At 52.5% G+C, this 24,512-nt stretch overlaps 9 protein-coding genes across 9 annotated transcripts; 6 read left to right on the top strand and 3 right to left on the bottom strand.

Annotated features, from left to right (window-relative positions):
- Positions 1–568: 568 nt before the first annotated feature.
- On the top strand, positions 569–1,651 carry GUITHDRAFT_201013 (mitochondrial carrier protein; the record flags this gene model as incomplete). The annotated part of the gene is made up of 1 exon (XM_005833504.1): positions 569–1,651. One exon carries the CDS (start codon positions 569–571, stop codon positions 1,586–1,588), a length of 1,020 nt encoding a protein of 339 aa, XP_005833561.1. The 3' UTR covers positions 1,589–1,651.
- Positions 1,652–2,860: 1,209 nt separating this feature from the next.
- Positions 2,861–3,948, top strand: GUITHDRAFT_152362 (hypothetical protein). Its single transcript, XM_005833386.1, has 9 exons — positions 2,861–2,882; positions 2,931–2,983; positions 3,041–3,111; positions 3,161–3,213; positions 3,258–3,323; positions 3,371–3,441; positions 3,495–3,582; positions 3,632–3,669; positions 3,728–3,948. Exons 3-9 carry the CDS (start codon positions 3,063–3,065, stop codon positions 3,747–3,749), a joined length of 387 nt encoding a protein of 128 aa, XP_005833443.1. The 5' UTR covers positions 2,861–2,882; positions 2,931–2,983; positions 3,041–3,062; the 3' UTR covers positions 3,750–3,948.
- Positions 3,949–4,163: 215 nt separating this feature from the next.
- Positions 4,164–7,454, bottom strand: GUITHDRAFT_138206 (hypothetical protein; the record flags this gene model as incomplete). The annotated part of the gene is made up of 9 exons (XM_005833385.1): positions 4,164–4,235; positions 4,479–4,557; positions 4,602–4,660; positions 4,954–5,055; positions 5,077–5,145; positions 5,377–5,447; positions 5,565–5,647; positions 5,796–6,322; positions 6,375–7,454. 9 exons carry the CDS (start codon positions 7,452–7,454, stop codon positions 4,164–4,166), a joined length of 2,142 nt encoding a protein of 713 aa, XP_005833442.1.
- A 3,509-nt stretch (positions 7,455–10,963) lies between these two features.
- GUITHDRAFT_152361 (hypothetical protein) lies at positions 10,964–11,333 on the top strand (the record flags this gene model as incomplete). Its single annotated transcript, XM_005833384.1, has 1 exon — positions 10,964–11,333. A coding segment is annotated over exon 1 (331 nt), but the record flags the coding sequence as incomplete, so codon positions are not given.
- A 1,553-nt stretch (positions 11,334–12,886) lies between these two features.
- On the top strand, positions 12,887–13,949 carry GUITHDRAFT_152360 (hypothetical protein). The gene is made up of 7 exons (XM_005833383.1): positions 12,887–12,926; positions 12,979–13,087; positions 13,136–13,245; positions 13,289–13,349; positions 13,401–13,562; positions 13,609–13,773; positions 13,823–13,949. Exons 2-7 carry the CDS (start codon positions 12,986–12,988, stop codon positions 13,880–13,882), a joined length of 660 nt encoding a protein of 219 aa, XP_005833440.1. The 5' UTR covers positions 12,887–12,926; positions 12,979–12,985; the 3' UTR covers positions 13,883–13,949.
- Positions 13,950–14,102: 153 nt separating this feature from the next.
- Positions 14,103–14,761, bottom strand: GUITHDRAFT_152359 (hypothetical protein). Its single transcript, XM_005833382.1, has 2 exons — positions 14,717–14,761; positions 14,103–14,416 (listed from the first exon to the last, which is right to left on the bottom strand). Exons 1-2 carry the CDS (start codon positions 14,741–14,743, stop codon positions 14,258–14,260), a joined length of 186 nt encoding a protein of 61 aa, XP_005833439.1. The 5' UTR covers positions 14,744–14,761; the 3' UTR covers positions 14,103–14,257.
- Positions 14,762–15,134: 373 nt separating this feature from the next.
- GUITHDRAFT_152358 (hypothetical protein) lies at positions 15,135–16,975 on the top strand. The gene is made up of 8 exons (XM_005833381.1): positions 15,135–15,824; positions 15,870–15,967; positions 16,171–16,258; positions 16,310–16,369; positions 16,421–16,459; positions 16,561–16,613; positions 16,674–16,743; positions 16,794–16,975. Exons 1-8 carry the CDS (start codon positions 15,510–15,512, stop codon positions 16,872–16,874), a joined length of 804 nt encoding a protein of 267 aa, XP_005833438.1. The 5' UTR covers positions 15,135–15,509; the 3' UTR covers positions 16,875–16,975.
- A 1,697-nt stretch (positions 16,976–18,672) lies between these two features.
- Positions 18,673–21,426, top strand: GUITHDRAFT_162949 (hypothetical protein; the record flags this gene model as incomplete). The annotated part of the gene is made up of 14 exons (XM_005833380.1): positions 18,673–18,840; positions 18,904–18,947; positions 19,086–19,122; positions 19,176–19,528; positions 19,744–19,850; positions 19,905–20,104; positions 20,154–20,203; positions 20,256–20,328; positions 20,483–20,571; positions 20,616–20,687; positions 20,782–20,867; positions 20,913–20,985; positions 21,166–21,271; positions 21,319–21,426. 14 exons carry the CDS (start codon positions 18,673–18,675, stop codon positions 21,424–21,426), a joined length of 1,566 nt encoding a protein of 521 aa, XP_005833437.1.
- Positions 21,427–21,631: 205 nt separating this feature from the next.
- GUITHDRAFT_107660 (hypothetical protein) lies at positions 21,632–24,119 on the bottom strand (the record flags this gene model as incomplete). The annotated part of the gene is made up of 13 exons (XM_005833379.1): positions 21,632–21,739; positions 21,846–21,902; positions 22,082–22,159; positions 22,206–22,257; positions 22,397–22,431; positions 22,659–22,763; positions 22,820–22,931; positions 22,977–23,059; positions 23,131–23,247; positions 23,314–23,383; positions 23,431–23,516; positions 23,569–23,627; positions 23,729–24,119. The coding sequence occupies 13 exons, from the start codon at positions 24,117–24,119 to the stop codon at positions 21,632–21,634; spliced, it is 1,353 nt and encodes a 450-aa protein (XP_005833436.1).
- Between the last annotated feature and the right edge of the window lie 393 nt (positions 24,120–24,512).

Raw genomic sequence — 24,512 nt, 5'->3', positions numbered from 1 at the left:
GGAGAGGAGATGGCAGAACATAGGGCTGGAAGAAGAGTCGAGGCAACACAAGTGCTTGAAAATTGCATGAGCATGTGATATATGTGAGTTAAGTGGTTGTAGATGTTGTACATGCAAGAAATGTGAACTAGAGGAAGAGGAGAAGGAAGAGGAAGAGGTCAACATGATGGGCACTTCATAGACAGGGAACGTTCGGTGATGTTGTGTTCTACTAGATAGTTACTTGTTGAGGTTTTCCTTGTCTGGGAAACAATAGCTAGAGAAAGAATGCTTATCTGTCCACATGCATTCCGCCTTCCTTTTTGTGACCGAGCAACGATGCAACCAACTCTGTGTTTCGTCGAAGTGACCATTAGTTTTTCAGAAGTATATAGTTCTGCACTGGCGTCGAAGCTTGGAACGAATGTACCTTGTGCGAGCGGAATAGTTCTCGCAAGGAGGTCAGGCAATACCAACCGTCACTTTCAGGCGACTTGGAACCCGGGACTGAGCATCTTGTCGTTTCTCTCTCCTCCTGAACAGAGCCCTTTCATGTCCTAGTGAGCGGTCGAGACACCAAGATATCCTCATGGGGGTACCATCCTGTCCTACCAGCCACTCCTCCGAGGTAGTGCACTACCAGCACAGGACAGTTGAAGATCGTTACCTCACCGCTCTGGCGGGGGCTGCAGCTGGTGTATGCGCATCCTTCTGTGTCTGCCCTCTCGATGTCGTGAAGACAAGGCTGCAGGGTCAGATTCACTCGCACTCTTCCATTGTGAAGTACAGAGGGACTGTGGACACCATCCATACCATCATGAAGGAGGAGGGGGTACGGGGCTTGTACCGGGGGCTGAGCCCGACCCTCTTGGGGATGGTTCCGACCTGGACGACGTATTTCACAGCCTACAACTTCTTCAAGTCGATGCTCGAGACCAATGATCGGCAGGAGGGGCTGCAGTTCTCAAAAGGACAGATCTTTGTGCACATGCTCTCTGCCTGCGGAGCGGGGATAGTGACTGCCACCGTGTCGAACCCATTCTGGGTCGTCAAGACGAGGATACAGATGTTCTCTCGGCACTCCTGCCCCTACCGCGGAACCATGGATGCTTTCCTCAAGATCCCAAGGGAGGAAGGGATCGCTGCCTTGTACAAGGGTCTTGGCCCATCGCTGCTCGGTGTCTCGCACATTACAATCCAGTATCCCATGTATGAGCGTCTCAAGCTGGAGCTGGCGAAGAGGCAGCGGGTACCTATCGACGAGAATTTCCACACAGAGCTGGGGGTTCCGTCGCTTGTAGCGGCGGCTGCAGGTTCCAAGATATTTGCGAGCGTCTTCACTTATCCGCACGAGGTGGTAAGAACGAGGATGATCATGGAGTCTGACGAGAAGTCTGGGCTCCTGTTGCAATATGTGAAACTGTGGCGGGAGGCTGGGATTCGAGGACTGTATCGAGCGTTCTTCACGAATGTTTTCAGAGTCATCCCTTCGTCGGCTGTCACGTTTGTATCTTACGAGTTAGTCTACAACTGGCTGGTTCACTGCTATGGCAAGGACAAACAAGAGAGCGTCCAGCGTGTCAAGAGCAACAAGGACAGTGTAAAGTAAGGATGTTGCTGACAGAGATAGGCAAGATCCCCTGCTCCAACGCGTCGGGATGACAGATCCGGGATACTCGTCACGCTTGTATCAAGTCATTATTCGTTACTATTTTTTCCTCATGAATAAAGAAAGATTAACAAACTCTCGTGAAGACGATATCATCTGTTTCCAGCCTGTTTCTTCTATTTGACCGAGCTGTGAAAACTGATCGGGATCATACAGTCCAAGGAGGGCATGCATCCCAAATAATACAGTAGGTTATTGTGAAGAGAAACTCAGGATAAGGGGAGCTGGATGGCTCGATTGACGTCTCGCAAAAAATGTGGAGAAAAGTGCAGGGAAAGGAGCGAGTCGGTGTTCAGCAGAGGACAGAGGTCGAGTTGTCATGGAAGGGGAGAGTAGGATCTGGTAGGAAAGGTGGTTGTGAAGAAGTATCAGGGAGAGAAGAGCGGGAGGGTGGGGCAGGGCCCCAAGGGTGCAAAAGCAGTAACTAGAGACATGCGGCAAATTTCAGCAAAACTAAGGTACAGGGAGAAGGAAGAGGGGGTTCCGAGAATGCATGGGAGACCTGAGGTCAGAGAAGTTTTGATAATAGGAGAAGAGGAAGAGGAGGAAGAGAAGAGAAGCGAGGGGAGGGAGAGAAGACAAGCGAGGGGAGAGAGGAGAGAGAAGAGAGGAGAGAGGAGAGGAGGGGGGAGGGGGGGCAGAGGAGGGGAGGAGGAGGAGAGGAGGTGTCGGGCAGGAAGAGCACGAAAATGTCGGGTGAACGAATGGGGTACTATGGTGGGTACATGAAAACTTCGGTAATTGGACATTTCTCATATCTTTAGTTCAAAAAATCCAGTGTAATATTGAATTTAACTCAATGAACTCCATGAATAGCTTGAAATATCTGAAAAGAAGTGCAACGCCGGATTTTTTGCTTTACAGTCGTAGAGCAGGGTGGGGTGTTGGGCTACTCGAAATGCACTGCCTTGTGCTGAACGCGACGATGGAGCCGCTGGTGGTTGTGACAGCACAGGTGATGTCATGCATGCAGTACACGTGCAGTAGACATGCTGGGAGGCGAAGATGCTGGCAACTGTGAGGCAGAGCGAAGATTGTACGATATGGCATTATGAGAAGAAGGAGCGAAACTGCGTCTTGCGGTAGTGTAGAAAGCACAGTGCTCGGAGGTTGGCGGCAAGGGAGGGATTTCTGTCAAGGTTGTTCTCAACACTCTCGTGATGATTATCTCTGTGTGCAGAGAGGTGTCAAACTGCTTGTTCAAGGGAAGGCCAGGATGGTCCAGAGTGTTTCGGTGCGACCCTTGCTTCAAAAGTTCTCCACCATGTCATTACGAGGACAGATACACCGCGAGACGCCAAGTCAGCAGCAGACGCCATCGAGCTTTGAGCTGTTGTGAGAGTGATGGAGACGCAACACCCGTGAGGTTGACTCACAAGTGATGTGATCCAGGTGGAGGAGTGTAGACAACGCAATGCCGGTGCCATCCGTCATCATGCTTCAACAATTCGTGAAGCTGGATTGTGATTGCATGGCATGTGAACTCTTATTAGTCAGTGACACATGCACTAGTCAAACCCAACTCCAAGAGGAAGCTGTCCCTTCTCCGCCCGAGCAGAGGCTCTGTACAGCTTCATTGCGCACCACCGCCACTAATAGGAGCTGTCAGATTTTTGCAAGGGACAACAATACCTGCCAGTACTGCGGGTCCCCGGCGACAACCTTGGATCACATTGTTGGAGTTGCTTGATCTCCGAAAGACGTGTGCTAAAAGACACTCAGGTTCCCAAGTCGAAGGGTGGGCAACACTCATGGGAGAACCTGGTAGCGGCCTGCTCCTCGTGCAACAAGAAGTGTGTTCAAGGATCTTTGGCTGGCCCTTGCTTGCTCATGTTCTCGTCCGCAGGAAGGGAAGTAGATTGCTCAGCGACATGAGAGACGATAAGTTCAAGCTGATGGATAAACCGAAACACCCTGGGCCCTGGAACATCATGGTGAGTCGTTCTATGTGGCATGCGGTACTCATGCTGAAACTTGTCACAGCGACTGAGACTCTTAGCGCAAGCGCCGAAGGATGGGAGGTAAGGAAGAGAAGCGAATCAGGGAAGTGAACTGAGTGCCTTGCCGCTGGGACCGCAGTTGGTTGAGGTTTTTCGGATAGTAAGAAGCGAGTAGGAGCAATGCACCTGTCACAGCCCGATCGCCGCTGATCTGTGGTATGCTGAAGTAGTCCGGACAGTGGGGGAGACGGAGGACAAGATCGGTCCGCATAACAGGATGGAGGAAAGAGGAACGGCAGAACATCACCGGTTGAGTGAGAACTTTTCATGTATATTGCCACAAGTACTTTTAAAAAGCATCGAATGTCGTTGAGAAGAAAATGGAGTTAATGATGACAGCTACGGTGTCCGAAGAAGATAGATCGAGAGTTGTCAAGCCACTTCCAGCAACTTCCAGCGAGGACGAGCGGAGGGGTAGAGAGGGGGGTGCACCGAGGTGGGCAGGAGGAGACGGGGACGGTTTGGAAAAGGCATACATAGGATGGAAAAAAAACGAAACGGGAGGAGAACAGAGATCATCCGTTGAACGAGGTCAAAATCTCTTCTGCTCTCTTCTTTCGATGGGCCTTGAGGGTCAACCGCTCTTCCTACCAGAATCGATGATCAGCTTTTCCCATTCCTTCCTCTTCCTACCTCCACCTCGTTTCCTCCTTCTTCTCCCCTCCTCTCTTTCCCTCGCTTCTCTTCTTGCTCCGCTCCTCTCGTTCATTTCATTACACCTTCCCTCATTTCGTTCCTTTTCTTTCCCCTCCCCTCTTTTCCCTCCTTCTCTTCCTCCTCCCCTCCTCTTTTCCCTTCCTTCCCTTCCTCCTCCCCTGCTTCAGATTTACCTGTCGCTTCCTGAGCTCCTGCATGACGATCTCCACATGATCGTTGTAGCTTCTCTCAGCAATCGAGCTCCTCATGGAGCTGCGAGCTCGTCAGACCAGCCCTGGACGGGGAGGAGACTTCACCTGACTTCCGCTAGCGTGATCACTTCTTTCTCCTTTCTCGCGCTCTTCAGCCTCTGCGCCTGCATAGAATCACACTTCATCTCCTCCTCCTCATCATCATCATCATCATCATCTTCACCACCACCACCACCACCACCACCACCACCACCATCAGCATCATCATCAACAACAACAACATCATCATCATCAACATCATCATCATCATCATCAACATCATCATCATCATCATCATCATCATCATCATCATCATCATCATCATCATCATCATCATCATCATCATCTATCTCCTCCTCCATCTCCTCCATCTCCTCCTCCTCCCCGCCCCTCCCAATTCAGTTCCTCTGGTGTTTACCTTGCCCAGGACTGGAGTAGAACCGCCGTCCTTGCGAGCACTCGGCGGCCTTCCTCCCCCACTTCCCGCGTCAGCCAACGCCCCGCTCGACCGACTCGCCACCTGGAGTTCTTGTCAGCTCACCAGCAGGGAAAGATACGAACAACAACATGAAACGAGTCCGCAGCGCTGGATTGCGGAGACTTTGAGTTTCTGAGTGAAGAAGAGTAAGTCAAGCCGGAGGAGGAGGTCAGAGACACAGGTGCGGGTAGAGGAGGATGGGAGCGGGGAGGACGAGCAGCAGGGCAACACGGGGCTAAAAAGGTGAGGACTCTGAGTTGGAAGGAGGAGAAGGCGGGGGGGGTGGTGGGGAGGGGGGGGGGGCGGAGAAGGAGGAAGAGGAGGAAGAGGAGGAAGAGGACAAGAGAAGTTAGGAGGATGAACCTGCCAGTTTGATTCTTCCTCGACAGCAAAGTCCCCAGCGATCGATTCCTCAGCATCGGATTGATCGTCTCCTGCTCGCACATCAGACCCCCCCGGCACCCCGTCGCACGCGCCACCTGCGTCGGCTGGACCACCATGGAGTTGCGCTTGTGTGCTCGGTCAACGTGAACTTCCAAGGGGGACGCTACCCCGGCTGGTAGGGGAGAAGAGCGGGGAAGGTGAGGGGACTCGCCTCTTAGGCTGCCCTGCTTCTGAAGAGGAGACTTGCCGCCTGCAAGGCCTGACACCTGCTGGGCTTGCCTTGAAGGAGAACTCGTTATTCCCTCTCATACCGGCTCCTCCTCCTCTCCCTCCACCCTGACCCCCACCACACCAACCTTCCCCCGCTGCCTTCCTTCTACAACCCCTTCTCCTCCTACCTCAGGTACGTCTCCGACACAGCAGGAGCCTCGCTCCCCGCAAACGCAGGCATCCTCTGCTGCCAGTACGTCTCCTCCGCTGACGTCTGCATCCACTGCCCTGGCGGCTTTCGGACCATGTCCGGGTAGACGATCTTCAACACGTCGATGAGGCGGTACGCGAGCAGCGTCGACTCCTCCTCTGCCTTGGGGGCTTCGCTGTCGTCCGTCACCTCCTTCTCTCCTTCTCCTCCCTCCTCTACCGCTGGCTTCTGAATCAAGCTAAGGACGGGAAGGAGTTCGCCGGCCAACCCGCCAGTCGTGCAGATGTTGATGTTGGCACGCAGGGTGTCGGAGGGCATCTTGAGGGTCGCGGCGACCTCCTTCCTGTCGATGCTGAACACCCAGACTTGATGGAGAGAGACGGAGGCGAGGAGGAAGATAGGGATCGTGGTCGGGCAGACCAGGTCGATTGCCCTGAGATGGTCATCCCGGTAGACGTGGTGTATGCTCCCGTCGACGGGGTTGTGGATGTAGATGGAGTTGTCCTGCTCAATAAGCATCATCAGCACAGGGAAGCACCAGGGGTGATCGGCAGACCTCGCTGCATGTGATCGCACGGACTGCCTCCTTGTCCGACGAGTACCCGGTGAAGGCGCAGCAGGTGACGGCGCCCTTGTGCTTCTTCAAGGTGGCGTGGTGGGAGTTCAGCAGGTTGTTCCAGATGATGCTGCTCCCGTTCTTCATCCCGATGATCAGCATGGCCGTCGTGTCGTCCATGGCGCCTGTCGTCACAAGGTTTGGCAAGGTAATAGACACGTCCGCCAACCCCTTCGCCTCGCTGCCCTCTGCGTCCTCCCACTCCTTCAACGGAATGTCGAACCTCTCGAGGATGTTGGTGCCGACGTTGACGATGTTGAGGTGACGACACTCTCTTCCTGTTAGCTCGCCGACTCTTCTGATCTTTGGCGCCAGCCCGAGAAAAAACATCTTCTTGCATTTTTCCCTGCTGCACTTGAGCCGCAGCACTCGCACCGGATCCTTCATGGTAGGCACTAGCTCCTCGCCCTCTGCTTCCTCCTTCTTCTCTCCACTGGCTTCAGAGGATGTGTTCTTAGCCTCTTCTTCCTCCTCGACAACGGGAACTTCTGGTAGGGCGATCCTGAATAGCTCAAGCTCCTCGGCTTCAGAAATCACCACGAACACAGTGCTGTCTGAGGAGAAGGCCAAATTCTTCGGCACTCCCCGTGTTTCGATGCTCAACAAGTGCTTCAAGAAAGGAGAGTCCTTCATCACCTGCAGGATGTTCACCTTGGAACGCAGCCCCACCGCCAGAGCCCTTCCATCCGAGCTCAGCGTCAGGCATGTAGCGGGTTCCCCCAGAACTATCGGCTCCCCGACCTGTGCTCCCCGCAGCGAGTTGATGCACTCAAGGGAGCCAGAAGACGTACAGACAAACACGAGGAGGCCATCGCTGCTGGCCTGTGATAGGATGATATCCTTCCGTTGGTGGTACTCGAACACTGCCGATACGCTATCGATCGCCTTCTCCTGCTCCTTGTCGTCCCTCGTCTGCTCCAGAGCCTCTTCCACCAGCGATCTGATCAGATTGTCTATCATCCGGTAAGGAAGAGGGAGACGAGGAGTTATGGTATCGGGATCCAAATATTCTCTTTTCATCGTTCGACTGTGATAGGTGGCAACAATCTTCTGATCACATCAGATCACTCTTACCGAAATAAAACATCTTGATGCCGTCGAACTCTTTCTTTGCTGCTGATTTCTGCTCCTCAATTACTTGTACGCCGCCATTCCCCTTTCTCCCCCTTGGCAGCAAAATGCCATGCCAAGCTGCATGCCAAGGTTTTTCTTCATTTTTAATAACTGACGTGGTCATAGCGGGGAAGAGGTATCACCTGCGGCGGCCGGGCGGCCGGGGCCCGGCCCATCCGATGATCCGAAGCAAGTTGCCGCCGGGCGGCGCCCCGCCGGACTCCCTGCCGGGCCCGGACTAGGAGGGGTTTAGGTTTAGGAATCCACTTAATAGATAAACGCCACGAATCTATCTACCACGGGTACTCTCCCTCATGATGTCACGGTGACGGAATATGTGAATACCCTTCTGAACGACGAACTAAGTTTTCGCACAGAACTGCCGTCGTATGATTGAGAGCCGCGACTCTCCGTCATACAACGGCAGTTGTTTTTTTTTTGCCAAATTGTCTTCGGATGTTGTTGGAGCCTTACATGAATCCTACCAAATGATGCCAGTCAGTCACTTCAATGATCACATGTCGTAAACATCGGATCATAATGGAGGCAGGCACCGGGCAGGCAGGCAGGCAGGGAATTAGGCATCGAGTCCCGAGGGACGCAGTCTGGGTAGGGAGGGGGCGACAACAATCATTGAATTCACCTCAGGGGCGACGTAGGTGATTCGGTCTTTCAGGAAACACATTGAAACAAGTGAGTATATTCAGTGCAGCATTCAAGTCCCTGGATTTGATCGGCTTTCCTTTACAGCTGTCACGATAACAGTTAGATGAAAAGGTGAATTACAGGAGTATACAAAACTTGATATTACCTCGATGATCTGCAAAATTTCAATCCTCGTACTTCACTTTTCCTTGTTTTCAACCTACAGGTCTCGTCTGGTTCGTTCCCTGTATTTTCAATCCGTCGAAGCACATCGAGCTCAGAACCACAATCGTTACAGCACTTGGTAGTACGGTATTCGTCAACATCTACGACTCTGTAGTGATTCTCGAATCTTCTTCTTATCCACCTGACCCGGCGGTACAGGCCTTTCTCCTCGACGTCCTGTAGACGGGAACCTTGCATTTCCATATGCGATAACAGGTTCTATTTCTCCCTTTCCTTTCATTGTACGGATAAACCTGTCGACTGACTTTCGTTTCGAAATGTAGATGTCGAATTTCATCCTGGCGTATTTTCGCTTTGAATAATGCGAAGTTAACTCCTCCCAATGACTTGTAACTGCAAGAAGATAGTCTTCGAATCTTGATAGACTGCCGCCAGACTTACTCGAGAACCCCTTGAGATAGTGCAATGTCGATTGAATATCTTGATCCCACGTCTTTCTTTTCTTTTTATTGCGATTCAGATGTGACTCGTGATAATATTGTTTTCTCGAAAACTGAAATCTTTTTCTGATTATTTGTTGATCATCTCTGAATTGTTCGACGGCCGATATAATGACGCTCCTCCCAGGGTCGATCGCAATTACCCTTGGGCAATTTTTACATTCTTCGATCTCTCTTTGGTATTCTGAATTTTCATGTAATACTTTGTATGATATTGATATCTTCTTCGCCGATTTCCGTTCAGCCCTTTTTCTATCGGCAAGCCATTTGGTAGTGCGCAATGAAGGTTCCTGTTCGAGTCCATCGATTGTTTTGATAATCAACGTGAAGCGAAAACAAACCGATACACCGTCTGTCGTGATACTTGTAATCTCCTCTCTCTGATCTCTGAACAGATTCGAACAGTCGAAAATCCTTCTGAAATTCCTAGAGTTCTCCAAAGTTTGATCTATTCTCATGAACGATTTTTTATCTTCTCCCGGTTTCAAACTGTTCGCTTCTTTCAAAATGTAATACATCACATCATTATCGATTGTTAGATGTTTTCTGCCGAATTTCGACATTGGTGCTGCCTTGAATGTTTTTTTCGAGAGACCACGATCTTCGAAGAACTTCAACATGAACATGTGTGTCTCGATTATCTCAAACAGATTTTTCTGCAACCTATGATCAAATTTGTCATATTTGAAACTAAAAAGATCTTCGTCCCCCGATAATCCAATTAGTTGTTTCATATGGTCGATGAAGGTTCCTATCTGCTGTGAATTATTCCTGTTAAACACTTCTGTCTTCAACTCGTAATCTTTCCTTTGAAACAATACATTCTTCACGTCTTCGATTTCTTGCTGATGGTTAATATGTAACTCTCCTTTGCAGAATTCGGCAATGAACTTTTCCAATCGGTTTGTAAAATTTGCTTTCAGGTCTTGGTAGAAATTCGTTCCATATTGATTTGCAGCGAATACAATAGCTTGCGAGTCTCCTCGAATTCTACATAAATCAACGAAAAGATGTCTTTTCTCTGACCAGAAACGTTGTAGAGTTGGATACTTGTTATCTGTACGGCTATGTTGTTCCATTCCAAGTGTAAAAACATTCCAGAAAAAGGTCGATTTGGCTCTCTTGATTTCATCTACTACATATCGTAAATTCCCTGTATCCCTGCCCCATATCAGAAAACAGTTGAATATCATACTGCCTCTTGATGTGATCTGACTGATATGTAATACCCATCTGTCGATCACGTCTAAAATCGATCTGTTCTCTACCTTGAGTCTCGAGTATAACCCACATTTGACGACTCTCGTGAATGGTTTTGAATAACTTATTTCTTGACCGTTGTCTGAATCATCTGTAATTCGTTTTCTCTTCCTCGGCATGTTATAGTATGTTAGTCTGGCGAAACCATGTTAGATAGCAGGTAGTCGCTACATTTTTTTCATTACCATCGTTTCAGTGTATTGTCGGACCGCAAACTCTGTAATGGCGGGAAGATGAAACGAGCAGTGCCACAAACTTTCCGTCGGAGGAGGGAAGATTTTTTTTTCTTTTTTAAGACCCTCATACAGCCCCATTGGATGGGTGATTGAAACCTATCAATGACCCCTGTCATGCTGGTCCAGGACTCCTTCGGGAGTCCTTTTGTCGATTAAAGGAACTTCGGCGTATGCACACCAGGTAAGGGTACCCCCTCAACAAATGCCCCCCTATACCCCACCTTTACAAAAACAGTACAGTGATGGGAAACGTACCGGTACTTGTTGACACCCCACCCCAAGGTAATACCCCTGCACTCCCGCTTTCGCTGCCATCGCTTCTGCCTCTGCCTTCGCCCCTGCCTCCTCGGGCCTCCCCCGCCTGGCCTCCTCCCGCCCTGCCACCTGCTCCCGGAGTCCCTCCGCATGCAGAGCGCTCCCACCAAGATCGAGCAAGAGGTCAAGCTCACCAAGGAGCTCTTCAACAAGCTCGACGCGGACGGCTCTGGCAGCATCGACATGGCCGAGCTCAAGGCTGCTCTCGGCAACAACCTCTCCGCCGAGATCCAGGCCCTCATGGCTCGTGGCGACATCGACGGCAACGGCGTCATCGACTACGCCGAGTACGAGCGCCTGATGAACATGCAGCGCTTCGATGATGCTCAGGGCGGCAACCTGTACGTGCGCAACGCGATCAAGTTCGGCCTGCTCAAGCCGGACTCGGTGCTGGCCGACTGCGTCATGGTGGGCAACAAGGGCTTCGATCCCCTCAACTGCGCCACCTCCATGGACGCGCTCAAGAACTACAGGGAGGCGGAGCTCAAGCACGGGCGTCTTGCTATGCTTGCGGCTGCTGGATGGCCCGTGTCGGAGCTTGTGCAGCCGTACCTGGCCAAGATGCTGGGACAGCCGGACCTTCTGGCTGCGGGAGAGAAGGCCCCCTCCCTGCTCAACGGAGGTCTTGACCGCGTGAACCCGGTTACTAGCTTGTCTCTCAATCCTATTTTGGGTCCCTTCCGAAGTTCACCGTGATCGAAGATCATGACCCCTCGCACGGCCTGTACGGTAGAATCCGAATCAAGTACCCCACCCTCCCCTTGACTTATACGGTCGTGCCGGTCACCCCACGGTCCGATCCGAGCCCAGGACTGAAAGGGACTGCCTGGGGTCCTGCCGAAATGACCCTCGGCGCCATGATTCCGAGTTCGTACGGTCGGGTATACACCCCTACCCCCAAAATCCCACGGTCAGCCCAATATTGTACTCTACTGAGGCCGCAGGGCCAGCCGGTGTGTGACGGTCCGATCACTCACCATTGTCATCAGTACCCCTGGGCCCCAGTCAGGATGGACCCTACCAAGTAAGGGGTACTAGTGTGACAAAGGGGATCGGATTCAACCCCCTCTCAAAAATAGTTCGACTACGGGTGGTCAAGGCACCCCACCCCACTGTTCTCCCGGACCTCCTATCCTTTTTTTCCCGATCTATTTTCGGAGAGCCCAGCGCGCCTTTCGCCATGCTCTCTGCCGGCGGTCAGCGCTACGACATGATTCGTCCGAATGAGGAAAGGTCAGTGCTCAAATGCTGGAAACTTCTTGTTGCACTGCCCCTTCATCTCCCTCTTCATGTCAAAGATGGCGATCTCATCTGTGCTGCGATTGGCTGACAGAAATGATGCGCGATTTCGAGATGAAATCGAGTTCGTAGTTTGTATCATGCATTGCCTGCTGTAGGAAAAGCAAAAGAAATGACCAGAAGTTGCACATCAAAATTATTAACACTGGCATGTTGTCAGGACATTTTCCAACAAGAACAGGATGCAGATGGTTGGTGCTGTCATGCTCTTTGCCTTGGTGGCCGTTGGACTGTTGGCAATCGGATCCTCCGACGACGATTCCGCCAGCATGTTGGTCAAGGCACAAGCTGTAAGATCTCATTATTAGACCTTGATAGTTCATCCTGATTGATTTCTTCCTCAAGCAATCTGCTCAACGATCCTTCCCTGCCGTGACTACTGAGCTGGCTGAGGAAGAGGCTGCTGAGGCCGCCCCCGCCCCCGCCCCCGCTGCCGCGCCTGCACCTGCTGCTGCACCTGCCGCCGCACCTGCTGCGGCTCCTGCTGCATCTGGAGCCTCATCCGAGTCCAGTTCGTCGCCTTCCTCCGAGTCCAAAGGTAGAGGATTACTCTATATCTTACAAACGAATCTAGGCGATCCAGAACCTAATTGATACTCAGGCCCTAAGATCTTGAACTCGTTTGTTCCCCACTTGTCTAAGATCAAGTGGCCCTCAAGGTATGCAAGGAGTGGCAGTGGATTGGAGGCAGTGGATTGATAGTGACTGCTTAGCTGGACGGACTTTCGTGCAATCTTCGGCATGCACCTGGACTGGATTCTCTTCATCATCATTCTTGCCATCTTGTGCTGGGGCTATGTCACCTACATCCGTCCACGATTGGACAAGCGCGAAGATGAAGAAGCAATCTTGGACGAGAATGACGTGACTGCCAACCTGCTCCTGATGCCAGGGGAGGAGATCTTCTTCCACAAGGAGGAGCCCCTGAGCTCGTCCTGGTGATAGCAAACCTGCAGTAATTCCCAGCCAATCAGTCTCACTATTATGCAGGTGGGAAATGCTCTTGTGCGGATGCGGAAATCGCGTGTGGAAGCTTGGTGTGACAAACCGTAGAATTGTCGCTCAGAAGAAGGAAGCCGCTGCGTTTGGAACCTGCCAGGTTTTGTCAATGTTGGATACGAAGCTTCTTTCTGAAAAGCTTTCATAGCTCACTTGCCGTGAGGATTGCTGGCCAATTGAGAATGTGGCCAAGGTCAGCGTTCTTTCCGGAGAGTTCTGGGGATACACCGTACCAGTTCTTTGGGAGCTTGCTCAACGGTAAGCTCCTATTGCTCCCTCTTCGAGTTTGACGTCTCTCAAGATACTTCGTCATTGCTCTCTTGTTTGATTTGCTTCACGGCTTTGTCAAGGCCAACATCCAGGTGTGTCATTTTGGTGTTTCCTGTTTGCCCGACTAACACGGTTGTTGACAGGATTTCTTTGGACCAACAGCTAACAGTGATGTGGTGATCCAGAGAATCATCATCGGAATCAATGTGTTCTTGTACCTTCTCTGCAATCTTTTGTTCCTGTTTGCCGTCGTCTACTCGTTTGCTGTCATGGGACTTGTCATCTTCCCCCATGCTATCGTGAAGGTGAGCGGTGACTGCTGAGCGTTTGATTTGCTGAGAATCTGCTCAGGTTTACCTCACCCGTGAGCTTGAGGAAGAAGGAAACCCTCTCAGCCATATCGGCGGATGGTGCTGCGGTGGAAAGAGCAACAGCAGGCCCATGGAGTCGTTCACCTTCCAGACCCAAGAGGCATACAAAGCCTATCAAGCGATCATGGCTGCGCGATCTGGAGTGGTATGCTGCTTGCTTGCTGCTTGATTGTCATCTGATGTTCGATGGATAGACCAACACTGGATGGCAAAGTGTCGGACGTGCCCAGAAAGATTCCAAGGAGGAGCATTAAGAAATTATCAAAAGGATGAGGCCGGCGTTATCAAGTCGCTAGCACCATACTTTGTTCAAGTGCATCCTTCTCTTTATTATTGTAGATGAATACAAGAGCATTGAACCCAACCTGCCGTCACTATTTTCATGGCATCAAGTTAGTGTCGAGAGCGGATCAAGAGTTTTCACACAATATCTTGAGGAATACTTTCAAGAGTGTCACACAAAAACTTGAAGAATTCTTTCAGAGATGATTTAATAAGTTATACATGCGAGGGCATCCCTCTCACTGCTGCTGACTGTGCGATATCACTGGTCGGGCGATACAGCTTGAAAAACAATACGCCGAAATTACACGAGGTCACGAGACTTCTAAGCATCCATAGCGCGTCTCTCACGCTGCTAGAGAACCTCCAGAGGACTTTGAAAGTTGTTGAGACTGTTCAGTTGGGCAGCAGCCTCCAACATCATAGCAAATCGCTCCATACAACAAACCGCCAGACGACTGATGGGTACAATTGTCTGAAACAACCAGGCTCTGTTGCAAGAGTTCCTGCGTATGCATATGAGCGATCTATCATGGATTTCTGGTAGAACAATAGAGAGCATCGTGTCCAACTTTGATCACATCAAATCATATAAGATGATCCAGAAACAAATTCATGCAGCATCAAGGCTAAGATACAGAAACCGTCGAACACACTGCAACATGACATTGTGCTCAATTCGTTTCGTCAAGGCCAACCATCCACGGAGACAGAACAAGTAGCTTTAGCACGGGATAACAAGCACAAGATAAGCTCTTGCAGCTCTCAGACAGGCAACCAACCCCCGCCATCGCCTCATCGCTCACCACAGTCTGCCGGACGAGCGCGAACATGTTTCGCCTCACCCTTCTATTTCCGGGAAAGTGAGGGGGGTAAAGATGGTTGACCAGAAATCTCTACCCCACCCTTCAATCGACCCAGAATACTGACCTACCCCCCCCCCCCCTAGGAATAATCAGGGGATTGTACCCCACAAAACAAGTACCAAAATCATGGAAAGTTTGAGGGTGGGTAGTTGAGGGTTTGCGGGGGTTACCCTTCGAAGGTGGTGATGGAGATAGATGGGTGGGGTGAAAGAAGTATGGAGATGGGGTTATATTGACTGTGAAATGATAGGTGGGGTGGTAATCCATGGGGGTGAGGAGTATTCCATGTGGAAAACTGAAGGTGGGGGGGGTGGACATCAATACGGCCCGCCTCAGGATGGGGGTCATAAGCTGTGATATGGCGGTGGCCGCAGGGAACATGAAGGCGAAGGGAGCAGGAGAGCGCGAGGATGAGAGGACAAGACGAGCGATGATACAACTTCGTCTCTGGAATTGTGCTGCTGGCTTGCTCGTAGTTGCCTCCTCGCTACTTGTCGATCGAGCAGCAGCGTTCTCAGTGGCAGGATCCCCTTGCTTACGACGGCAACAAGGGAGCGCGTCCTGTTCGTCCAGAGGAGCTACGATGTCCGCGAGACCTTCAGATCAAACTGATCAAGCAACTTCTAACTCATTGTTGAGCAGAAGACAAGTATTTCAGCTCGCAGGTGCTTTTGTGGTCGCCGCGCCCCTTGCCAGTGGCGCTGAAGATTCCGCCTTGGGTTCGAGAGCACCGATGGGCGCTGACGTGCTGGATCGTCCAAGTTTCCGAAAGCGCCAGGACTTTCTTCTCGAAGAAGTATACAGCCCGGAATCGCTTGAAGACATCCCCATCCCTGTGAATGGTAAGCAGAAAACACTGTCGAAGTTGAAGGGCAGCAAGGCTACAATAGTGATGAATATCAAGTTGGACGACCCGGAGACAGTCACTCAGATCCCTGCCCTCAAGACCCTCGTCTTGCAGTACGCAGATCAAGGGCTCAACGCGATCTGCTTCCCTACGGATCAAGGAGATTACGAACCGGACGACTCTGCTACTGTCAGGATCAAAGTAGAGCGGGAACTCAATAGTTTGTCGACTGACTGCATTTTGAAGGTGGCCCAGCAGTATGGAATGAAGAGCTCGTTGAAAGGTCCCATTATTGTTACAGACAAGACAGACATCGTAGGGAAGTTCACTCATCCTTTGTACCGGTGAGCTGATCAACAGAGGACCTGCATCTAACATGCCAGATGCACACTGATCCTTTCCGTGTACTGATCATGTTCATCTTTAAATCCCTCCCTCCCTCCCTCCCTCCCTCCCTCCATCCATCCATCCATCCATCCATCCATCCATCCCTCTCCTGCTTCCTTGCATTCCGCTTATTCCTGACTTCCTTCGATGTGTGATTCAGGTACATGACCACCAACCTTCCCAACCCCAACAACATCACGCGAATCACTCTCAACTACGAGAAGTTCTTGCTGGATGCAGACGGCCAGGTTGACTGCAACGTCTCTTTGAACTGTTCAGTTACCTGAGGGTGGAATCAGGTCCTCAGAAGATACCCAAGGCTGTGGTCTGCTGAGAGGATGGAGAAAGACGTGAAAGCGGCACGACACCCTCTGTCACTGTGCTTGGAGCTCCTCTGACACACTGTACAGGTGCTGGCAGGTCAGCCTCTACCTCCTGTGGACCCCCAGGTAGCTGCTTGAACCATATGTGCTCACATCCTCCACCTACACTGCCTACTGCCGCTCTGGCTGTCCTCGTTCTGCTGTTCCATCCCCTGATCATCTTCAAGTGGCTGTTCGCGTGGAAGGAGGCCGACAAGGAGGCGACTCGCTCGATCTACAGGCAAGCGCCTGCTCACCCACCTCAGCTGTCTTGTGACCTGCATTGACCCTGGATGAACAGCTTCAGGAAACACTACAACTTCTACGATCAGCAGGAGGCTGGTGCCGACTGGGCTGGAACCAAAGCTGAGGTGCGTTCATAACCTTTGCTGACCTCTGCTTGCGATGATCGAAGTTCCAGTTCTTCACGCCCGGGTCCAACGCCCCCAGATTCAAGTCCGTTACCAAGGGCAAGCCTCTTACGATCCCCCTGCCCGAGTAGAGAGAGGCATACACAACTGTCAGCTCATTGAAACCTTTTCTTTGAGTCGATGGTTTCCTCCTTACTTCATCCTCTTTTTCTTCTTAAAGCCTTGCGCATTGAGAGCATGCCCAGCTCCTGAGATTCCGCTGCGGTGTTCTTTCAAGTTGAAGAGTGATCGGGCGAACATCTTACGTATCAACAGCCTTTGCGCGATGAGACTCCGGGTAGGGGACGAAATCAGCCGTTGCGTGAAGGTAGAAGATTTGATCACGCAAGGAAATCAACATGTACTAACGGCGGTACTCCGAGCAGAGACTGAGAAGGGGGACTGATAGGATCATCGGATAGAGAGGAGGAAGAGACTCATGCTGAGACTCTCAGTCAAACATAACCCGGCACGGTGCTGAACTCCATGGCCACGGAGATCAGTCACAGTGTCAGGTACACACAGAGTCCGATCATGTCAGCTACCGTAGTACAAAGACCACTAGTGGCACTCAGTCAGTGACGGGCAGCGCCGAGGCCCGTGGCCCGGCCCGGGGCCGCCGGATCCTGTTTAACACCGGGCCCGCCCCCGCCAGGGGCGTTAAGTAAAACGGATTCCTTATGTAGCGGTGGCTCCACTACCCCACTACCCCCCCTCAAACCTCCGATCACCGGGTCTTGAGAGCCATCGCCCCACCCCCACCCTCCTAAGAACCATGTGCAAGTACCGGTGTATATTGGACCCAGCCAATTCAGATGACCGAATTACGACCTGCAATCTGCTTTATCAATTGGGGTGGGGGATTCAAGGAGGAGGGTAGGGGTAGTCCAAATATAGATAGAGAAATCAAAATGTGTCGATGTGAAGTTGATGTACCCCTTATTTGACACTCATTTTCAGGTCATTGAGGGGTCCAAATTTTGAAATTAAATTGGATGGAGACTTCAATTTTAAAAGTTATGATGTAAGGCATGGGGGTACAAGGTGATGAGAAGGGTGTAGGGGTCAGTAAGCGAAATGGCGGATCCAAGTACGAGAAGGAAGCGGCGGCGATGGCATTGAGAGAGTAGCGAGAAGAAGAGAAAGACAAGTGGTAGAAAGTCAAACTTGGGTATTCAAAGCATGTGAAGGTGCGAGAGCAACTACTCTGTTGTTGGATGGGATACTTGAGGTCGCTTTTTTCTGTTACATAGCCTGTCGGGAGAATCGTGTAACTGCAGAGGGAGTGGAAGAGAGGAGCAGATGACAAGGAGGGATGAGGGGACATTCACCAGGAATCTCAATGAGGGAGCTCATGAGGATTTCGGCTGTATTTTGAAGCAGGCAGGCACCTCCAGACCCCTTGGTCCGAACTACTCTTGGAAATGCAGACCTTTTCTGAAGTGTAGCTGACGGGGCTGGGTTTCGGACATGCTATTACATTGCATTTTACCAGCCTTTTCTCAATCATTCTTTGTCTTTGTACAATCTTTCTCAATCATTCTTTGTCTTTTGTCTTTGTACAATCTTTCTCAATCATTCTTTGTCTTGGTACAATCTTTCTCAATCATTCTTTGTCTTTGTATAATCTTTCTCAATCATTCTTTGTCTTGGTACAATCGTTCTCAATCATCCTTTGTCTTTGTACAATCTTAGTTATTGCTTCTTGAATAGGATGCGACCGCCAAGATGTTGTCACCGCCAGAATTGTGGGTGAAATAAGCTGCTATGGAACAAGATACGATCTTGACATACATTCATCTGGGTAATGCCTTGCGTTCTTTGTGATATTGTGCTGCTAAAACATGTAAAGGTTGAACGAAGTTTCATCACATTGTATTGCTGTTCAGCATGCATGAGTGGAAATACGTCTCTGTGGCTCCGGGCATCATCCTGTTTTGTTGGGTACTGACTGTCAGTAGCCATGATGAGACGAGCTCTGTGCTGGCGCATGATACCCTCAAGCTTTGTGCTCACTCTGACGTCGAGCATCCACGACATCACGCGGTGAATCGACAGGTTCGTTGGCTAGCACCGGTTTGGTCCGGATAGATTGTCAGAATCCCTGAAGGAATGGAACAGGTGTTGTTCGGCGATGGGATCGTTCAAGAGACTCTGCTCGCATGGTACTTCTTGTTTCATTTCTCATACGTTTTGCGCTGCTTCGATGGTCCCGATCTCCTGCCTGCCTCCCCCTTCTCCACTCAAACTTGTTTCACTGCCCTCTGCCGCTCTCTGTTCTGACAGCCTGCCTTGAACATCAGGGAGGCTTGCAGCAATGAGAGCACTGGCTGTTATCCGGTAATGGCAGGCAGGCATGCTAGCACAACACTTGGCTGATCTCGTGGCTGCAGAGGAGCTGGTCCGGTTGCAAGGACCTCGACCAAGACCTCCGACTAACGGAAACCAACGGACTGACCTCTCCCAGACCCTCAAGCCCTCAACAAGACGCGAGGGCAGAGTTGGACTCCTCCTTGACCCCTCAGGGATCAGCGTCAGACGCGCACGATCGTCTCGGCGTGCTGCAGCTCTCGTCTTCGGTCTCGCTCCCAAGGGAGCACAGCGGGGCAGCAGCCCTTCTGCAAGATCCCGTGTCGAACTGGAATCTAGACAGCGATGACATTGCGATAGAGCACATGGCCTGGTCCACGGTATCCTCAGCTGAGATGCAGAACAAGGGAGAGACGAACATGGGGGAGAGGTTGAGGTGAGGCTTCCCTGTGGTCCCGGGAGGTAATTACTGACGTGTGAACCAGTCCGATCACTCCGCCACGGGAGGGGAGGGAGGGTTCGAGAAGTCAATCCCCGCACCATACCCATCAGCCTCGCAATTATCTCTGCAGCTCTCATGACTGCGGGAAGTCGGCCTCGTGCGTCCCGTCTGCTTGCTGCCCTCCCCGCACCTGACCACCTCCCGTGCAGGTTTGTCGTCAAGTCCTCCGACCCTCTCGACCCCTGGAATGAATCCACGCGGTACTGTAGGGATCATGCGCCAGCTGACTCGGTAGACTTCAAGCACCAGAAGTGCCGTGAGCTCTTCCTACCCCCTTGCTCGTCCCCCGCCACTGATGTTGCCTCCTCAGGGCATGCCGAGGGCTGCTCGCGACAAGCGTCATGGTCGGACCCTTGCCACCAGTCCCTGGGCTTCTGTGCACAGCACAAGCTGTCAGGAAGTTACCCCAAGTACGGGTACCTGCAGATGAGGGCGGACGAGAAGGTTTTCCAAAACTGGACGTCGCTTGCAACTTTCCAGTCCCAGTCGGAGAGAAGATCGAAGTCTCCTGTGCGTTGGAGTGGTTTGCGTCAGCCTTGCCGTGACGTCTTGACTGCAGGACGAGAAGAGGAGGAGGTGCGAATACCCTCTGGGCTGCAAGAAGATTCCGTGAGCAGCATCCTTGCGGTGGATGTCGACGATGTCGATGATGATGCTGTAGGGCCTTCGGTGAAGCAGGCGATCGCCCAAGATTTTGCGTGATGCACAAATGCAGCAAGCATGTTCTTATAAGAGTGAGTGGAGGCCTCTTCCTTGTATTTCTTCCTTCCTCTCCCTGAATGTTCCCATCCTTATCACCTCCTCCACCTCCTCTTCTCGTAGCTTCCTCAACCCCAAACCCTCCTCACACTGTCCGATCTGCGGCTCTCGTTCACTCCTGCGGCGCAGAAGCTCTGCATGGTGGAGGGTTGTTGTACGCGAGCTGTCTTCGGGTTTCACAACCGCAACGGGGGACTCACCCACTGCGAGGCCCACAGGTACATCGCACGCACGTGCCAACCCTCCAGCTGATCTTCAGCAGGCGACCAGGGCAGAAGAAGATAGCAAGCTATGTCTGCAAGTCTCCTCTGTGCACGAAAGTCGCAAAATTTGGGTGAGGCAGGGGAAGAGGGAGGGAGAGGAGGAGGGGGGGGGGGGGGAGGAGGAAGGAGCTTTTCCGGTGCCTGTTCGCTGATCCTTCATCCTAGGGAGGTAAAAGGGGAGAGAAGGTTCTGTGCCGAGCATCGGGAGCCGCACCATGTGGACTTGTTCAACAAGCACTGCAAGTTTCCAGGTCGGGCAGTAGAGTGACCTGCTCCCTGCTTACACCTCTTGGCAGACTGCATGCGCAGGGCGAGCTTCGGGGACAAGGCAGAGCGAGTCCCCTTGTGGTGTGCAGCTCATGCTGACAGGTCTACCCTGCTCAATACTCTCATCCCTTCGTTCCACCCTCCGCTCTCCTCGGATTTCATCCCCTACCTCCCTCCTCCCTCCCTTCTTCCCTCCATCGCTCTGTTTTTTTGCTGTCCTTTCCTCGTCCTCTTCTTCTTGCCCCTCCCTCGTCCTCTTCTCCTCTTGATCTTCTCCTGCAGGTCGACCATGGTGGACGTTCGGCACTCCAAGTGCATCGAGAAGGGATGCAACTTGACGCCCTCCTTCGGCCTCCTCACGGACGGGCAGATCTTGTACTGCTCAAAGGTTTTCCTCTCCCTGCGGTTGTCTCCTTCTTCCTCACTCCTCCTCAGCACAAGCACTCCGACTGCGTCAACTTGAGGCACCTCCAGACGCTGGCTAAGGGCAGCCTGCAGGCAGGGGGGGGGAGGAGGGCGAGGAGCAGCCTGATGACTCTGTAACATACGATCTTATTCTTTTCTTCTACTGTACAGAAAGACTTCCCATGAGTCTCCTCCTCTCATCCCCTCCTCTCATCCCTTCCTCCCTGCTATCTTAATGTTTCCTAGGAGCTCACACAGCCTTTCTAAAATGTTTCCCTCCTCCATCCCTTCCCCGGTAATCGTACGTGCACTCGCCCTCGCCCTCCCGCCGCCTTCCCCGCGTTCAAGTCTCCTTGTAAGAAGGGAAGACGCTCGCTCCCGTCGATAGAGCGACTTCCAGGTCCTTCTGGTTGATAAATTCCTTCACCTTCCCCAAGTACTCGCCGCGCAGCTGCAACGCCATTAGACGAGAACAGGAGAGCAGGGCAGGGCAGGGCAGGGCAGGGCAGGGCAGGGCAGGGCAGGGCAGGGCAGACCCTGAAATTTTGCCACAGCACCAACTGGGCGCTAGCTACGAAAAGAGGTCCAAGCACCAGGCAGTAGAACAGAGTAGTCTGAAGGAGTAACAAATTTCAGTGATGCACTGCTCCTTTCCCCGTCTCAAACTTCTTTCTCCTCCTCGTCCCTCCCTCCCTCCCTCCTCTTCCTCCCTCCCTCCCTCTCCCTCCTCTTCCTCCCTCCCTCCCTCCCTCAGACCTCTTCCTCCTCCCTCTTCCTTGTCTTCCTCCTTCACCTGTTGTCCTTGTCCCTGTCCTATCCCTTTGGAATCGGAGGAGCGATAGTTGAGAATGGCCCAACCCAGCATCGGAGCCTGTCAAGCTGTATTAAGAAACTGCATGCTCGTGCAAGGAATCGACCAGACTCTCTCCCGGCTTCGTGAAGAGCGCGTTGGTGCCCATGACTGTCGCACTGCGTGACGGAATCAGAGCAGGAGGACGAGGAGGAGGAACGAGGAGGAGGAGGAGGGAGGAGGGAGGAATGATTGAAGGAGGGAGAGAAACGGGGCAGGGGAGGAGGAGGCGAGTTACGGCAGCTGGAAACAGCTCACCTCATGCTCCTGTCGCGGATGTGGAGGTACTTGTCCTTGCCAAGAAATCACTTTCGGTGTGAATGAGGAAGGAGAGAAGGGGGAGGCATCAATGACGTAAGGGAAAGCAGAACTGGAGGAACGAGGGAGAGGGCGGAGAGGAGACGAGGAGTAGCTAGGAAGAAGCAAGAACCTCGTCAGCAAGGTCCGCTAGAACCATTGTGCTCTGGAGGAGGAGAAGTCAACAATTTCCAGACGTCGATGTCGAGCAGATTTCTCTCACTTGTCGGCAGACGCACTCGGTCAAGACCCTCGTGGCAACGGCGAAGAGACCGATAAAGACCTGATGCTTGTACCCGATGCAGAGAGCCACCATGCTCAGCATGAGCTGTAAGGCGGGAGGGCGTCAGATGTCGAAGAGGGCGAGGAAAGATCGAGTCGAACCTTGAGAGTGAAGGCAATCTGCAGCAGCCGATACACGCCATGCTTGTTCACAAACGGGCCGACAAGGATGGTGGTCAGCCATGGTAGGATGAAGGAGGTGGAGATGATGAGGCTGGCGGCAGGAGGTCAGAGCGTCGCTGCTTGAAGGCGTGAGGACCTTCGGGTCTTGCGGGACAAGTCGACCAGCAGCACGTCAACGAATGACGACAGGAAGTTCTTCTCGAACGTGCACTCGAAAACCTACGCTGGCTCAGGTCCTTAGACTCCTCAGGGTCCAGCAGGACCTGTAGGGCGCTGACTAGCGTGAATACCCCGAGGTTCTTGTGGTTCCAGAGCTGCTTCATCACGATGGCCACTGACTTGCGGGTCGATGCCTTGTGGTGAAGCTCGGAGCTCGTTTCCTCCAACTTCTCCTTGAGCTCAAGGCTCTGACATAGAACAGCCTCAACTCCCCTCCCTCCCTCCTCCCTCCATCCTCCTCCCTCCCCCTCGACCTGCTCGTGTCTTGATATCCCGTGCGCCGAGTACGTAAAGGCGAGGGCAGAGATCAGGGACACGACAGCACTGCCCCCTCTGGTTCAGCCGCCCTGAAGCCCCTCCTCTCCTCCCACCTGAAGCGTCGGAAGAGATGCAGGTCGGCTCCGGGAACGGGGTTCCAGTACATGTGCCCGAAGAAGGAGGAGCAAGACCCAATCACCTAGCAGCACCGTCATCATCTTCCTCTCCCGGTCTCCTCCCCTTCTGTGCACCGCTCCGATCGCGGAGGCCTGATTCAGCTTTGTACGATCCTCCACTGAGCTCGAGATATCTGCCATAAGCTGGTAAGTCCGCTGTGCGGTCTCCGTCCTCGCCCAGCCTCATCATATCGCCATGGCGAATCGCCATATGCATGATAGGGAGGCAACTCACCGGCGAGGAGGGCACCATGATTCAGCTCCACCGTAGTCAGCAGCCCATCATACGCGCAAAGTGCGAGGGTGAAGTGAATGGCAGAGAGGAAAGAGCCTTTATGCCCCTCGTCCCCCCAGTCCAGCCATGAGAGGGAAAACACGAGAGCCCACAAGGGTCCTCCGTACCGGATCGCTGGGATCCTCCTCCGCATGAGGCCGGGCGACATGTCGGATATCCACCCGATGAGAGGGTCGTTGAGCGCATTCCACACCATGTACAGCGCCTGTCCGAGGAAGAAGGAGGAAGAGGAGAGTCTGGAGGAGAAGAAGGGGATGGAGTACGTAACCCACACGTTGTTCATCGCCGCCGACCCCAGCATCGTCGCCCCATAGGCAGCGCTGGGAACCATGTCGGAGCAGCCGCCAGGTCTCTTTCACTCAACTCGAGGATACTGACGTAGTGAGAGTGAGCTCGCCTCAGAGCAGGTGTCCGGCAATCCGATCCGATGTCTGTACCCGTACTGATTTAAGTGAAGGTATCAGTTAAGTTTGGGGGACAGCGCTCGGCAGGATGAGGATTGCCAAGTTGGTTCTCGCTGTCTTTTCTCTTCTCGCCGTATGGAGCCTCGGACTTACTTGTCCTCGTACTGATTTTTAACTTAACTTTGAGTAAAAGAGCCTCGGACTCCGACCCGGCGGCCCGGACTAGAGCTAGTAGCTAGGCGGTCTTTTGACACTGACAAGCGCTGTCAACGGATCGTCAGGTGGGGCATGCAGCGATGCCGGTGCCCGCTAGGAAGCAC

The sequence above is a fragment of the Guillardia theta genome (assembly GCF_000315625.1).
Source record: "Guillardia theta CCMP2712 unplaced genomic scaffold GUITHscaffold_30, whole genome shotgun sequence".
Classification (NCBI taxonomy): Eukaryota; class Cryptophyceae; order Pyrenomonadales; family Geminigeraceae; genus Guillardia; species Guillardia theta.
The sequence above is the reverse complement of the archived record's forward strand: the minus strand, read 5'-3'. Positions and strand labels throughout refer to the sequence as shown.